The following is a 17,525-nucleotide window of genomic DNA, read 5'->3' as shown; positions in this document are numbered from 1 at the left end:
TTCCAAGACGGATCACGTAAAATTAACTGAACTGGAAAGCTCTGGAAAAGCATCTGGAAAGATGAAAATTCAGTTATTGAAGTAAGCTTAAATTAAGTGGAAGTCAGAATTCTTGGCATATGGAAGTTGCTAAGAAGCAGATATAGAACATACATGAGTTCTCTGACGGCTTGGGAAACATCTGTCCTTTGTAGATATCGGCCCTTTGCCAACTGGTAGAGCACATGCATCCAGGATTTGCTCTCATCTTTCTCAGTTTGTAAGGTCATATTTGAAGGCACATCTTTCTCTTATTTCTGGTGCTCAACTTAGGATGGGCTTTAAAGTTTTCCTAATATGTTCATCTTGTAAGAAATGAGAGGAACTCAGACACTTAATAATTCTTTATAACTTTTCCAAACCATCTTTCAAGGCACTAAGTCCCCGAGGTACAAGTGCCTCTTTCCCAGATCCCACAAGATCTTAAGCATCATATTTATTAAAGCAGTTTAAGTTGCTGGGTTACAACTACTGTGCAACCAAAAAGAGCTGACTGTCACATCAGTTTGCCCCACTTTAGAAAAGTCCCGTATATTAAAGAAAGCCCTCCACAAAGTTAAAAAGAAGGTAACTGGAAGGTCCCAGTGATATAAATATAATGACATGTAAAGCAATGAATGAAACATAAAGGCATAAAACCTTTCCAGGCACCAGACCACTTGGAATTTCTCCCCTACCCTTGGCCACTACATGACACCTGACATTTTCTCAATATTGCAGAAGAACTTCACCAGAACTGGTGAAAAGAACATTGCACTGCAAAGTCAAATGTGACTTCCAAGATGAATTCCATAATTACCTAGCTAAGTAGTCTCAAGCAAATTGCCTAAGCTTTCATCTCCGTGTTTCAGTCTGTTCATCTGTAAAACAGGGATAATAATAGCACCGACTTCATAGGTTCACTAGGAGGATGAAATGGGTTAATAGATGGGACTGCTTATAACAGAGCCTAACAGAGGGGGAGTACCCAACCCTTTATGCAAACTGGACTTGGGACAAGAATTAAGATACCTTGAGTGCAAATTTTTCATAACCCTTCACTAAGGCTAAAAAGGGATACAAAACCTGGAAGCCCCAGCTCATAGAGCCCTCCTTCCCAAAGTGAAATGACGGTGCTCCCTTCATCCATGATGCCCGGCAAGCTCTGCTGCAGGAAGATATAACAGAGGAAGAAGAAAGCCTTCCCCTCTGCAGAAAAAGGGAAACAAAAGTGGAAGAAAATGTGCCCCAATTTTCTCCTCTCCTCCCTGAGAGGTGAGGATAAGTCAGGGTCAAAGGGGAGCTACAGCCTTTATGCCCCACTGAACACTCTGGAAAGATCACTTCTTGAGCTGCCTCACTCACCAGCCTAGGGCACAGTTATATCACTGTAGCTGCACAGGGTAGCCAGGCTAAGAAGACCTGAAGTTGAGATTACCCCAGCTGCCCTTAATACTCATGTACTGAAGACACAGCAGGCTAGCTGCTGTAGCAGTGTCCACGTGGCTCTGTAGCAAGGGCTGGGGATCAGAGCCCAATGTCAGTGCAGCCAGATGGCAGAGCAACCAAGGTGAGCCTGAGCCAGTGGGTGTGTGCCATGCCACTGGCTCCTGCTAGAGCCAAAGATGGAGATCATGAGTCAGTGAATCACATATACATGCAGCAGGGAACACCATTCACATGGGTATAGGACACTGCTCCCAGAGGACAGGAGGCAGAATATAGCACACCAAACAACCTCTAACACCACGAGACTATCTGTACCACAATCCTCCCCCTGATCATCTACACTGACACCATGTGTACATTTCCTCTGCACAAGCAAGTCATAGTCTGAGATTAAAATGGTGACTATTCATCCACCTGATTTAAACACAAAATGTGAAATGCCCCTATGATTATGTGTGAAATACATAAAGATAAAATCAATCATTCATTAAATAAATATGAGTCCTATGGGGATACAGGAGTGAAAAAAATACAACTCGGTTAGCAAAATCAAACTTAGAACATGAAAATACAGGCTTTCTAAACTCTCACAACTGTGGATAGGAACATAAATACAATGCAACTTTGGAAAACGGTTTGGCATCATCTCTAAAAGCCAAACAGGGCCTACCCTAATGAATCAGTCATTCTACTCTCAGTATTAACCCATTTATGCAAGGTTCAGGAACAAATGAAATTGGGGTTACAATCAGAATAGTGGCTACCCAGTAGTAGGAAGGGAGCAGAAGAGAAGAGGTATTAGCTGGGAAGACGCATGAAGCAGCTAATGAATTCTGAAATTGCCCTATGACTTCATCTGAGTAGCAGTAACACAGGACAGAGACAAGATATAGATAGATATAGATATAAATACAGATAATGTAGATGTAGATGCAGATTTTGATTTAGAAATATTTTACATAAAATTTTGACATATATAAAAATGTATGACGCTACAGAGCTAAGATTTTTGCTACTTACTGCATGTATTTCATACCTCCTTATAAAAGCTTCAAAAAAACACACAGACTTTCCACTTCAATTTGAGGAAGTAAGATGTGAGAGGAATGTCCTCAATGTTACTGTGTTACCCCAAGGGGTCTGCTCTATAACCAAACTCTACAGGGCCTCATCTAATGTACCCTGGAGATAAATGCAGACTTCCCCTGGTCATCTCTGATGGAGGGTTCCTTCCCATTTACCTGGGCCACCTCTACACAAAGATCTCTAGTTGCTGTGAAATGGACAACTAGAAAAAGTTGTAGGCTGCAGTGACTTGAAAACTGAATTACCTTAAGAAATTTTATTATTCCTTAAATAAAAGATCAAAATAATTATTTTAGAGATGTGTGATAAGGAACCTGGCGTCGCAGAAGGCATGCACCACACATTTATGTTGAAACTATCACATTACTTGGGCCAAATCCTGAGGGAGCTAGATAATCTGAGTCTTCAAGGGCAAAGGCCAAAACCAAACCCAGAATAAACCATGCTGGGTGCCCATGTGCCAGCAGCTCTGCCCTCTACCGATGACTTAATTTTCCTTCCTGTTCTTTAAGTTTTGCAGAAATATTGAAGCCAAGACTCCCTTAATACTTTAGGCTCATTAATGTTTATGCTTTTTAAGTCACAGATCTTTTTGAAAATCTGATAAAAGTTACAGGCACCCAGAAAAAAGGTATAATATGTTGAATATATGTTGACGTATCATATGTAATACTTAGTAGTTCCTAACTATGGAATTGTAAAACTACTAAGGGGAGTATGAAACATTTCCTCAATAACACAAACTATTTAGCAGAATGTAAGTGTACATTTATTTATGCTATGGCTAAAAACTGATTAGTTCCTTATATTACTTTATGTTTAGGGGAGTTATGCTTAATAAATGTACTAGTATCACTAGGCATTTCCTACAATGATCTTGCTTTATTATTTAATGAGCAAATGCGCTAATAATTGTTTATTAAACAGAGTCCATTTCATAAGAAAAATATATTTTTGAAATATGCAGTAACAAATTAATGTAAAAGACAGTGTAAATATATTATTGATTATAACTCATTATAATTTATCTGATTTCAAAGAGTTGCATAAAGCAATAATTATAAATCTTGTTGATGAACATAAAATACATAAACATGTGAGGTGTTTGACAATCACAGTACAACAAAAGAGAGAGAAAATGGAGCTATACAGGAGAAAAATGTTAAACACTACTGAAATTGAGTTAGTATTAATCTGACCTCTATTGTGACAAATGTAGATGCTAACTGTAATCCCAGGGCAGTGACTAAGAAAATAACTCAAAAACTGTTTGTGAAAGAAACAACAAGGGGATTAAAAGGCCATACCAGAATGTCTATTTAACACCGAAAGGCAGGAATGAAAAGTAGAGCAACAAACAGAAATAAGATACACAAGATAAACATAAATCCTGCCTTTCAGGTAATTATGTAAAATGTAAATAGATTTTATTTTTTTTTTTGAGACAGAGTCTCACTCTGTCGCCAGGTGCCAGGCTGAAGTGCAGTGGTGTGATCTCAGCTCTCTGCAACCTCCACCTCCCAGGTTCAAGCAGTTCTCCTGCCTCACCCTCCCGAGTAGCTGGGACTATAGGCGCACATCACCATGCCCAGCTAATTTTTGTATTTTTTTAGTAGAGACAGGGTTTCACCATGTTGGCCAGGATGGTCTTGATCTCCTGACCTCGTGATCTGCCTGCTTTGGCCTCCCAAAGTGCTGGGATTACAGGCATGAGCCACCGCGCCCAGGCTAAATGTAAATAGATTTAACACTCCATTTAAAAGGTAGAGATTGGAAAAACTGATCAAAAGATCTGACAAAATACTGTCTATAAGAGAACATTTCGATTCAAAGACACAAATAAGTTGAATGAACAAGGATGAAAGGCATAATGGCAAGTGCCTGTAGTCCCAGCTACTCAGGAGGCTGAGGCAGGAGGATTGCCTGAGCCCAGGAATTCAAGGCTGCAGTGAGTTATGATGGCACCTGTACTCCAGCCTGATTGACAGAGCAAAACCCCGTCTCTTAAAAAAGAAGATACATCATGCAAATATTATGATACCTGTATCAGATAAATTAGACTTTAAGACAAAAATTACTTCCTGAGACAAAGAAGGACATTTAATAATAGCAAAATGGTCAATCTATGAAGTAGATGAAACAAATATAGCTATGCACCTAATAAAAGAGCACTAAATTACATGAAGGATAAATTGACAGAACTGAAGAGATAGACAATTCAACAATAATAGCTGAAGATTCCAATACCTTACTTTTAATAATGGATAGAACATCTAGATAGAAGATCAACAAGAGAATAAACCAACTCATCCTAACACACATCTATAGAACACTCTACCCAACAACAGCAAAATATAATTATTCTCAAGTGTACATAGAAGATTCTCCAGGATAGGCCATATGCTAGATGATAAAATGAGCATCAATCAATTTTAAAAGATTAAAGTGACATAAAATATTTTCTCCAACTACAATGGATTCACTGTGTATGTTTCACAGGAACAACTATAAGCCAATATTGGTCCCCAGGAAAGCCCTACAAAGTCTCAGGTCTCAATCTATAGTTTAGGAATGCCAGTGGTCCCCATGGTCACAAGCATTTTGTGAAGGGATGGAAACAGAAGTCTGGATACTATTTTCCTAGAGACTCTCAGAGAAGATAGTGTGTTATAAAAATCTGTAGGTTAAAGAAGCAGAATGTCTTATACAGATGTCTCATATATTAAGGAATTACAGAGTAATTACAGAGAAAGGTATTATACTATTCTTCAACATCCTAGGAGTGCTGCCATAAGCTGGGAGATCCTCCCAAGGTCTGGAGCATCTATGCTATTTATAAAGCTTTGTAACCATTATTAGATAGAGGAAAAGACTGTCTGCTACAAAAGATTCTCTTCCCTAATTTAGAATTCCTTCCAAGCTGCAAGTCACCTCAAGCTAGTTATTCCTAATCCAAGACCACCGCCTGCAAAATAATCAAGTCAATGCTCATAATTAAGTCAAGTTGCTAGCCTTAGCCAAATCGCTCCCTCCCTCACTCTCTCTCTCCTTCCCTCTCTCCCCCCTCCCATGTACATTATATACCAATTTATTGGAGATACACACACACACACACACACACACACACACACACACACACACACAAGTTAAAGAGGCAGGATGTCTTACACAGATGTCTCATATATTGAAGAATTACAGAATAATTACAGAGAAAGGTATTACACTCTTCTTCAACATCCTAGGCAGTGCTGTCATAAGTTGGGAGATCCTCCCAAGGTTTTGACCATCTATGCTATATATACACACACATATGCAATTGATTAAATGTTCATTAAATGTTAGGCATCCAAATGCAATCAAGACTTTTAAAGAAAAAAGCATCTTTATAGATAGGTGGTATTTAAGAATTTGATAAGGGCTTTCTTTCCTTCTTTCTTTCTTTCTTTTTTTTTTTTGATTTCTGACAGTTTAAAATAAGGGAACTTTCAGCAGATCCATGAAAATACACTGGGTTGGAATTTATTGCTGTTGTACAAAAGGATTTTGGATGACAGTTCAGAAGGCAAGTCAGCTCAGAACCAATGTCCTGACTCTGTGTCAAGGGGGCAACTATGCCCCAGAAGGACCCTTCAACAGCTAAGGGTAAAAATCTGATCACACAAAAGAGTGACTGCTACTACAGTAGGACTATCTCAATTAGGGTCCACTTTGCCTAGTTAAATATTCAAATGATAGAATAAATCATTTATAAGGTCAATGTCTGCAGTCAATTCTCTATTCTACAGTTCTTGTTTATGCTCAAAGAGTAAGGGCAAAGAGTTAGAGGTACAGAATCTTTCTGGACTCCTGTAATCAGCACACCCTTATTCCTCCTGTCTGGTGGCTACAGTTCATTCTTAGGATCTTAGCTTGAAATCTACCTTCTTTAGGTAACTGTGGTCAAATCCTCTGACTCTAGATTAGTTCCCCAGTTACATACTAATCTTTATTTTTCCCATGCGTAACTTAAAATTACAATTTTTGATTAATAACTAGGTACTTAGCAGCATGTGCAAAAGTTTATCTGGCTATGAACTCCTGCTGCTCTGTATGCTCAACCAGGACAGCTCTGTCAACTGCTATACTATGAGGCTCTAGCAAGTGCTTTCCACATATAGATTCTCAATAAATGGCTCTAAATAAATAAATGAATTCTACCAGATTGACTTGACAACATAATAGATAACTATTAGAGTGTGTAAATTTAACATCCTTTACTCAATAATTTTTAGATGCCTTGATAAAAGTACATTTATGCATGGGTCTATGCATATTTTATTAAATCATTATAGGCACTTTAGGATAGTAAAAAAAAGCATATATATTTATTAATATGTTAAAATTGTTACATGTTCAAGCTCTTCCCATTTATGAACTCAGCTTTCAACTAAATAACTGCATGAGAGTAAGATGTAAATGGCTTAAATGGTGGTTTTCCCATTTTTGTACATCTAAGTACCTTTAACGTGATCAAAATTTATATGTGATTATCACACAGCAAATATTTGAAAACTAGGAACTTATCCATGGCTTTACATGACATCATTCCTAGGAAGAGATTTGGTCAATTTGTGTTCAGGAAGTACATCTACAGCCAAACAGTACACTTAAATTTAGATTTCAAATCAACAAGAATGACATTTCAGCATTTCCATGTCGAAAGGACCCATAGATGCAGTCTCAGGAAATCATGATTATTATCACTTTAATTTTGCATGATGCTGTACAGATGGTCTTACTATATTCTTTCATGGGTAAATTCCTTGAACTCTGTAGTGACAGCATTTTCATTGTGTAAATGTTAGCCATTACTGAGAATGTAGGAAAAATTATATCTGCAACACAAGGAATCTTTACATCTTTTGTCCCTTTTACAGGAGCCCACCTGGCCACTTATTTTCTTAGAAGTTCTATGCAGGTGGCCCCTAGTGTAAATGGCTAGAAAGTCTTTTAAAACTGAGTTTGGACAGTAAGGAGGATATTTCCAGACTTTAAAATATCAGAAAAATGCATCATTTATTTTATCTGACAAAGGGCTAATAACCAGAACCTACAAAGAACTTAAACAAATTTGCAAGAAAAAAACAAACAACTCCATCAAAAAGTGGGTGAAGGATATGAACAGACACTTCTCAAAAGAGGACATTTATGCAGCCAAGAATCATATGAAAAAAACCTCATCATCACTGGTCATTAGAGATATGCAAATCAAAACCATACCGAGATACCATCTCATGCCAGTTAGAATGGCGATCATTAAAAACTCAGGAGACAACAGATGCTGGATAGGATGTGGAGAAACAGGAAAGCTTTTACACTGTTGGTGGGAGTGTAAATTAGTTCCACCATTGTGGAAGACAGTGTGGCGATTCCTCAAGGATCTAGAACTAGAAATACCATTTGATCCAGCAATCCCATTACTGGGTATATACCCAAAGGATTATAAAACATTCAGTTATAAAGGCACATGCACACGTATGTGTATTACGGCACTGTTTACAATAGCAAAAACCTGGAACCAACCCAAATGCCCATCAATGATAGACTGGATTAAAAAAAAAAAAAAGTGGCACATATACACTGTGGAATACTATGCAGCCATAAAAAAGGATGAGTTTATGTCCTTTTCAGGGACATGGATGAAGCTGAAACCATCATCCTCAGTAAACTGACACAAGAACAGAAAGCCAAACAATGAATGTTCTCACTCATAAGTAGGTGTCGAACAATGAGAACACATGGACACAGGAAGAGGAACATCACACACTAGGGCCTGTCGGGTGTGGGGGGACTAGGGGAGGGATTACAGTGGGGTGGGGGGTGGGAGGGTGGTTGAGTGCTAATGTTAGGAGAAATCCCTAATGTAGATGATGGGGGGACGAATGCAGCAAACCACCATGGCATGTGTATGCCTATGTAACAAACCTGCATGTTCTGCACATGTACCCCAGAACTTAAAGAGACTCTTACTCTAAAACATATATATATATATATTTCTCCTAGATTACTTCACAATATTCTTTTGTCTGAAATTTAATCATATATAGGTATGTATGTTATATATATATATATATATATATATATATACACATATATATATATATAAAACTATATATTTGTATGTATGAATACACACACACACACCCTTAGATGAACTGTAATGGGCCAAAATATAGTCAACATATAGGAATGGATGCCAGAGGTCCTCTAAGGTAGTCTTTTTCAAATTGCGGGCTTCAAATCAATTTAGTATGCCCCCAAAATAATTTTCTTAAAAGTAGAAGAATGGGGTGGAATGAACTAGATAATTCCAGGCACAATGTGTGCAGACAGATATTGAATCTTTCCTAACTTTGGAACCCTCGCACTATGAGCAAATATTAGGGGAGGGGGAATTTGTGTGTGTATATACACAAGTAAATTTGAGAATGGCTTACATAATTTGAGAATGGTTTGTATAATGTTCATGGATATTCATTTGTAAACAGCTTATACATGTGGAGCTCATGTATACTAAAGCTGAGTCTAACCCAGGAGAGAGAAGGAAGCTTCCAGCCCCTGTCTCCAGCCTAAGACCCACTGGTGAGGGCACCATACTGTGCTCTTGCTCCCTGCAGTGCTCATCCAGGGATAAGAGTGGTATCCGAATACAGGACTTACATTAGGGACTCTTTCTCACAAGGCTGTAGTAAAAAACATTGACTCATTTAAAGATGGGAAACTCACCATGGGTTCCTGAAATTATCACAAGAGGCAGGGACCCCAGGGAGGAGTAAAATATTCTCATAACAACTGGGTAGGAAGGAGAAATCATTTAATTTGAATATTTTAAAAAATGGGACCTAATTTCATACACCAAGTAAAGAGGGCCATATTGTTTATGCAAGTATTTCAGCTATGGTAAGTTGTATTGGTCTATTTTTAAAAAGCTAATTTTTAAATGTGACCAAATATGTTATGCTTTAAAGGAGAATGGTAACTTTTATTAATGTTAAAATTTGAGTTCCTACAGTTCTTATTCTCTATTGTACACATTCCTGGAGAAAGAAAGATACATTAGTATATATATGTTTTTGTTAATAGAAAAGGCAGAAGAAGAAAGCTTTACTCTGCTAAGAATGTCCCCATAATTATTATTTTTAAGTTTCGAAGTTTCTATCACAGCCAGAGAAAATAACCCTAGTGGAAAAGAAGGCATAAGATTTATAAAACATAGAAGCAGGCAACAAAAGAAATTTCAGATGATCTGACAAAAAAGAAACACCGATATGCCTCAGAGATCTGGTCTCTGAAGCGTCCTTGGAAGTAAATGTGGTCATATAAACTACTTTTCTATAGACAAGGCCCCAGACCTCACAATACAAATCTCCTTGACAGAGGAGGGTCTTCCTTCTCACATTCTGTTTACACACACACACACACACACACACACACACACACCCCATCTACATGTTTCTTCTTGAGAACAAAAAATGCAGGCATCAGCTAAGTGACAGTTCAAAAAGAATCCAAATATCACATAACCAGACAAGCGGAAGGAGACGACATTGTTTCCTTACGGTAACACTCAATCAACAATGCATTGAAGCACATGACACTGCCAATATTTGACTGTTCGACTTACAAATAGGACGAGTCCACATGATTCAGCCTAATATTTATAGAGTTCCTACTATGTATAGAATCCATGAGGATAATTATATTTATTGTACTCTTTTCACAAAATGACAAAGCAAGTGACTTTGAAAACCTTATGATAATTTCACAAAAGCCACAGAAAGAATCATGTGGAAGGATTCTTTAAGACAATATGTTTGCAGGAGTAGGAAGTTAGCGAGTAAGGGCATGAAAAAGGTAAATCAGTACATCATCACTGAGTACATACAATTCACAAGATATTTGGTGAATTGTACCTACAATTTAGTTGGGAAGATGTAATGCATGAAGAAAAATTGCATCTAAGACACTTATACAATAACCACTTGGGACAGAGAAAATGACATGAAGAATATCAAACTGGACAGGTACTTAGAATTTAAATAGTATAACTACCTCATTTAAAAAAAAAAAAAAAAAAAAAAAAAACTAAAGCTTTAAGAAGTTAGTCTTTTAACATGCCAAAAGTTATCCTGCTCACTAGAGTCACGGTAAAAAATGTTTAAAGGCAGTGCTTCACTGATTTATATATTGCATAGAGGTCAAAGAGAGTTAAGACCAAATACCACAGAATTTCACAAATAGAAGAAGATGGGGGAAAAAAAATCCCAGAGAGATCAAATATTTAAATAAAAAGGCATCTGGTTAAATATGACAGGCTGACTACATGTGCTTATTTTCATCACATCCCAAAGCCCAACCAAAACGACAGTAAAGGAATAAAAAATTATGAGCATACAAGAACAAAAACAGGAGAGGCAGCATTAGTGAATAAGAAAGTTCCATACATTTTACAGATGCTAAAAAAGATGGAAGAATGGAAGCAAATCAGCAGAACAGAGGAAACCACAAGAAAAAAAAAATGTGCCTGTATAGGAACAATCAATGAAAAAGCAACCAATTCTCACTGCACAGTTACACATGCAAACACACTCAGACTTAGGACCTGGTCCCACCACATACCATAGAAGGTAAGAATGAAGCACAACACTGACAACAGGGGACAGTTTGAAATCCTGGCAATAATAAATAAAAAATAAAAATAAAAATAAATCCTGGGAATAAGGGATACTTAAGATTTCAGGTGCATTCCTCAACCCCAACACTGGCAAAAGAAGACCCAGGATGACATGTATGAAGCAGATCTACTGAAAAATCAGCCCAGATTGCTGCAAAAGGGCAGAGGCATCCAAAAAAGATATCTTCAGGATGAGAAAATGAACAATTACATTATTTGATATATTGAACCTTGAACAATAGTATTTATAAACATTTGACAGATCTGATGGAGCAAGAAGAAACAACTTTTTAAAGTTCATTTTAAAAATAAGGAAATTTTTTAAAGCAAGGCAATTATTAACTCCAGGAAAAACAAACAGCTGCATAAAAAACTTAAACTTCACATAAGACTTCATGAAAACTTTAAACTGCCACTCATCAAAGGGTACCACTAAGAAAGTAGAAAAGCAAGGCACTGTCTGGAAGAAAATATAAGATGTCTATCTGATAAAGGACTCATATGCTGAACATACAAAGAAATGCAAATCAATAGGAAAAAGACAAGCAACCCAAATAAAATACTGGCAAGAGACTTTAACAGAGATTTCACAAAAGAAGATATCAAAATTACCAATAAGTACATATAAAGGTACTCATCAGGGAAAAGACAGTAAAGTGGTTTAAAAGGTATGAACATAAAAAGACAAAGAACAGGAAAGGCAAGAGAAATGATAGGTATCTGGGATGAAAGAAATGTTCTGTAACTTTTCTGGGTGGTAGCTATGCAGATATCCATACACATAGAAACTCATGAAGTAGAACACTTAAGATCTGTGTTCTTTATTCAATAAAAATTGGACTTCAGTCTTTAAAATGTAATCTTTGGCAATAACAATTTTTGTTTCAGTATATAATTAGTGGAAGAACTAGAGAAGTAAAAAAGCTGAATCTACCTATCTTCACCAAACATTAAAGATCAAGAAATAGCTGTATAAGCATATTTTTGAGAAATCTCATGGTGAGCACTATTGCCTCTGACAAGATTAAAGGTTGAGGAGGGGAACAGGGGGCTTCTGTTTTTCTTTTTTATTTATTTATTTACTTTAAGTTCTGGGATATGTGTGCAGAATGTACAGGTTTGTTACATAGGTATACATGTACCATTGTGGTTTGCTGCACCTATACAACCCATCATCTAGATTTTAAGCCCCACTTCAAACTATACCACAAGGCTACAGTAAACAAAACAGCATGGTACTGGTACCAAAACAGATATATAGACAAATGGAACAGAACAGAGACCTCAGAAATAACACCACATATCTACAACCACCTGATCTTCGACAAACCTGACAAAAACAAGCAATGGGGAAAGGATTCCCTATTTAATAAATGGTGCTGGGAAAACTGGCAAGCCATACACAGAAAACAGAAACTGGACCCCTTCCTTACACCTTATACAGGAATTAATTCAAGATGGATCAAAAACTTAAATGTAAAACCTAAAGCCATAAAAACCCTAGAAGAAAACCTGGGCAATACCACTCAGGACATAGGCATGGGCAAAGACTTTATGACTAAAACACCAAAAGCAATGGGAACAAAAGCCAAAATTGACAAATGGGATCTAATTAAACTAAAGAGCTTCTACACAGCAAAGGAAACTATCATCAGAGTGGGAGAATAATTTTGCAATCTATCCATTTCACAAAGGTCTAATAATATCCAGGATCTACGAGGAACTTAAACAAATTTACAAGAAAAAACAACTCCATCAAAAAGCAGGTGAAGGATATACTGTTCTTCATGATAAGCCTTTTACTAATACTTAATTTTTTAAAACTGCACACATAAAAATGTTAAACAAATAATAAACATGTGATTATTTATATAAACATGGGATGGAGAAGGCCTTTTAGAGATGCCTCTGTGAATATCCTTTGTTTTGCCATTCCAGCGTCCACTCCGCTTTCTGTACTCTGAGTTCCCTTCCTCCTCCACTAAGAGTCCATATCATTCAGGGGAGTCTTCATTCCTGGCTTTAGCACTGGCTTGTGACTCAGGCCCAATTCAACCAGTTCAGCCATGGTCTTGGCCCTTGCTCACAGAGGTGTTTTTTCTTCCAGAGATAGGCACAAGGCCCATTTTGGGCCAGTGAGAGTTACACCAAAAAGTTCTGCAAAAATGTTGAAGGAAAGATATGATCTGCATATACTTTTATAAATATGTATGTACACAAATATGTATATAGCTTAATATAATAAAATATTCATATATCTTATATGAATATATAGATTTCATTCATTAAAAGCTAATTTAAATTTATATATACAAGAACCATATATAAATTGTTAGATATTATTATTATTAGCAATTAAATTCCCTTTTTCCTTAAGCCAGTTTGGGTTGAGCTTTCTGATACTTGCAAGTAGCAGGATCCTGACTAATTCAACCACGCAAAAGAGAAACCAGACAAAACCAACCAATAGATATAAGTAGATATACATAAAACATCAAAGAAACATTTTCTTTATCAGTAGAAACCACGAAACAATCTAAAAGTAAACAGAAAAGGAAGAAAGAATGGTTGTAACCCTTAGGATTGATAAAATTTTTGCCCTTAATAATAATAAAATGGAGATGCTACAGAAAATGGGCAAAAATATAAATGTACAGTTCAGGAATAAAAATATAGGAATGCAAAAAAGTTTGCTTTTTAAAAATCAAACAAATGAAATTCATCAGGAACAAATTTTATCCAATGACATGGTTAAATATTGTTTTAAATTATATTATCTAGAGTTGGCAAGTATCTCATGGACTGCTGATGAGAATGTAAATTGGTACTCCTTTCTGGAAGGCAATTGAGCTATAAAAAAATTGGCAAACCTTTGACACAATAAGTCTTCCAGGAACTTATCTAAGGAGATAAAGCTGTGTGCAAACAATCTCCCTACAAATTTCCTTATTTACTTGTATTTATATATAGAAACACTGGAAAAATGAATATTCAAAAGATAAGGTATTCAGTATAATCCATATATTCAAAGTGTTCAGCAATTTAAAATACTGATGGAAAATATGTACATGTATAGAAGGATGATCATAATTATGATGTGAAATAAACAGGTTGCCAACCATATAGTATGAGCCTGTTTTAGTTGTATAAATACTTCCATACACACACAGAAAAAGATCTACTCATATACACATCAAATGATAGTAAAATCTCTGGGTGGTAGAATTATGTGTTTCCTAATTTGCCGGAGATTTTTTTCTGCTTATATGTATATTTCAGCCTTGTGGGGTTTTTTTTCTGCTGACTAGTATATTTCAGCCTTTCTCCAATGAATCTTCACTGCCTTTCGATAAGAAAAAAAGTATTTAAAATTCATAAAAAGCCATAAGTCACCTCTAAAAGTGATTTCAGACATGCAGTTGGAGCCTAAGTGTATGCAAGCTTTCAGGTGGTGCACAGATGATAAGAAAGTCAAGGGAGTGGACTCTCTTTTAAGAAAATTTGGTTGTAAAAACAAGAAGCAAAGGGTCTCAAGGACATGGATGGTCTATAGTTATTGAGATGAAGAATCTGCTCTCGACAAGAGGAAGAGGCCAAAGGTACAGAAAGAGGGAATCACGGGGGGAAATGTCTAATGGAGCCTCTGACAGTAACACACTGTGCTTTCCGTTCTCCAGCAGCTTCTATTTGGTCTGGGCTGCTTTACCTGGATGCCCACATGCCCCCTTCTCTTTGTGCCAAGCATATCCCAATGCTACACAGACTCAGAAAAGGGGGCAGAACTCAGCCTGGAGCAGAACCTATACTCTCAGCCTCTTAGTGTCTGAACTTCCTACACGAGGTGCGACAGGCACTTTTCATCTGCACTGTTCCCCAGGGCAGAAAATAGGATGCTTGAAGTCCCCAAGAGGGTCTCTTTCCCCCACTCCCACAGAAGACTGACCACCATCCACAACTGCAGTTACAAAGTACACTTGACCTTGATTGTGAAAAAGTGAGTTTTGACAATTCATAGGACTTGAATGCTCTGTTAAGAGAGATTACATTTTCTTTTCATTTATTTTGAGCATATTAACAGCTGGTGACCTAGATTAAGAAATAATTCGATATGTGAAAAGGCAGACCATATCACTAAATTCCTTCACAGATGGAAAGTGGATTCAGTGAAAAGCCTAGACTAAAGAGTGAAATAATTACTTGGAAGGCAAGAGGAGGAGTACCTACAAGTGGACAAAATGAAGTGTGGAAAAGGGGTGACAAAACCTGGCCCAGATCCCAAGACCAACAGATCCCTGGCTACTTTCTGCACAAGTAACCAGGGCCTGGAAGGGAGCAGGCAGCCTTGCTAATTCAGCTGCAGAGGGAGCAGCAGGAGGAGGATCACATTAGTTCAGGATAGGCTTGGGTAGATATTAAAAGAAATACAATCCTCTTACTGCATGGAGAGTGTGCATGTGTGGAGAAAGGGAGTAGAGGCAGCCACCAAGCCTCTGTACTTGGGGACAAAAGGGATCAGTGCCCACTCTGCTCAGCTCCTTGGGGTCAGCCAAGACTGTGAGGCAGCCTGAGATTGGGTTTCAAGAGAGAAATTCATTGCCATCCTGAGCAACATGGCAAATCCAACTTCCAGTAAATCAGGAAAACACTAAACACCCCATATACTAGGGATGGAAAATACTGCCACATGAGAGAGAACACAGTTCAAGTGATACCAATCCTGGAGTTCGTTAGCTGGTGTTGATTTTCAAGTGCAATTCTCAAGCTGCAATATAAATGAAATGTCCTTTGCTCAGGACACAAATGAACACCTTAAGGCCGTCAGATACAGCAGTCACCAGGGAAGCCAGGCAAGCCTGGTGCCTGGTACAACACCCCTCCGCCTGCTTGGGGCTGTGCTTGCTATGGACCTGGGTTTCATTCATGCACATCTCTGGGGAAGAAAAATAAATTACTGTGGGCAATTTACTGAGGAATTTGCAAAATACCAGTGAAACCAATCTGTGCAATCTGGATTTTTTTAAATGCAATAAAATGTCCTTTTTTTGTGCAGAAATGTGCAGAGAGGAACTATTAGGTTCAGGTCATGTTTATTTTTGACCTTCTAAAGAAGGACACTGGCGTCAAAATGCACACAAACATGTGGACCAAAAATAAAAGTGTGTGTATCTGGATCTCTGTTTTGAACTCCAGAATTCACGAGACAGCACTGTGTGGTCACGATCCTGCCCTATTGGTCCTGAGAGATTTTTGGTGCTTCTCTGTTAAATCGTTCGTGTCTACTGCACTCAAGTAGCCACAGAATCCCCCCCAGGAAGGACGGCTGCCGCAATCTCCCGCCCCGACCTGCGGGCCGCGTCCCCGCGAGCTGCCTGCGGGCGCGCTGGGAGCCGGCCCGGGGAGATGCGGGCGCAGGGAGATGCCTCTGCTCCGGGCGCAGCTGGCGACCCGCCGCACCTGCGACTTCCGATGCCCGGCTCGGGGCCGGGAGAGCTGCCACCCCGGGAGGGCTCCGAACTGGATAGGTCCCGCGCCTCCCGGGCCGGGGTCTGCGGGTCCCAAGCGCTCGGTCCTCCCGACCCGCTCCCTGCGGCGCCGCGGTCGCGCCTTGCTGCAGTCACCGAGCGGAAGGCAGGGCGTCCCCGCGTCCCTGGCCCCGGCCCCGCTCCGCAGCGCGCCGCACGCCGAGGCTCGGGCCCCGCACCGCCGCAGCCGGTGCCCTCTGGCCAAGCCCCTGCCCCGGCCGCCCCCCGCTGACCTTTTCCTGCGCGCGGTTGAGCCGCTTCTGGACGTTCTTGGCGAAGATGCCCGTCTTGATGTCGGCCATGGCTGCGGGTCCCGGGAGCTGCGAGGAGCAGAACGCGCAGCGGGGCTGGCGGAGGCGCGGAGGAGCGTGAGGAGGGGAGGGCCGAGCAGGGGAGGAGCGGGAGAGGCGGCGGGGAGCCGCGGAGCGCGCGGAGGGGTGAGGGCGGGGCGCGGCGGCGGGACGGGCTTAAAGCGACAGAGCGGGGGCGGGACGCGTCGGGACTGGCTGTGACTCCGGGAGAAGGGGCGGGGGGAAGAAAGGGAAAGAAGCCAAGAAAAAGAGAGGGAAAAGCCAGAAGCCAGATTGTGTCCGCAATGATGGAAGAGTGTCGGGAGGAGAAGGCGAACCAAGCCAAGCAGAAGCCCCTGGGCCCAGAAGCAGCTTGGGGTTCTTTCAACGCGGTTTGTGTTGGGGGAGAGTGAGAGGCCCTGATTCTTTCCAGCAAAAAAGAAACAG

At 39.3% G+C, this 17,525-nt stretch overlaps 1 protein-coding gene across 9 annotated transcripts in view; it reads right to left on the bottom strand.

Annotated features, from left to right (window-relative positions):
- Positions 1-17,293, bottom strand: part of AMPH (amphiphysin) — a 232,316-nt gene extending 215,023 nt beyond the window's left edge. For 8 of the 9 annotated variants that reach the window (XM_032244465.1, XM_032244463.1, XM_032244468.1 and 5 more), the window contains exon 1: positions 17,022-17,293. In XM_032244465.1, the coding sequence (XP_032100356.1) occupies positions 17,022-17,090 (69 nt within the window). In that variant the 5' untranslated portion in view covers positions 17,091-17,293. The remainder of the gene's footprint in view (positions 1-17,021) is intronic. The other variant, XM_032244461.1, reaches the window with a different exon arrangement.
- Between the last annotated feature and the right edge of the window lie 232 nt (positions 17,294-17,525).

The sequence above is a fragment of the Sapajus apella genome, unplaced genomic scaffold (assembly GCF_009761245.1).
Source record: "Sapajus apella isolate SASKATOON/1434 unplaced genomic scaffold, GSC_monkey_1.0 scaffold54, whole genome shotgun sequence".
NCBI classification, from domain to species: Eukaryota; Metazoa; Chordata; class Mammalia; order Primates; family Cebidae; genus Sapajus; species Sapajus apella.
The sequence above is the reverse complement of the archived record's forward strand: the minus strand, read 5'-3'. Positions and strand labels throughout refer to the sequence as shown.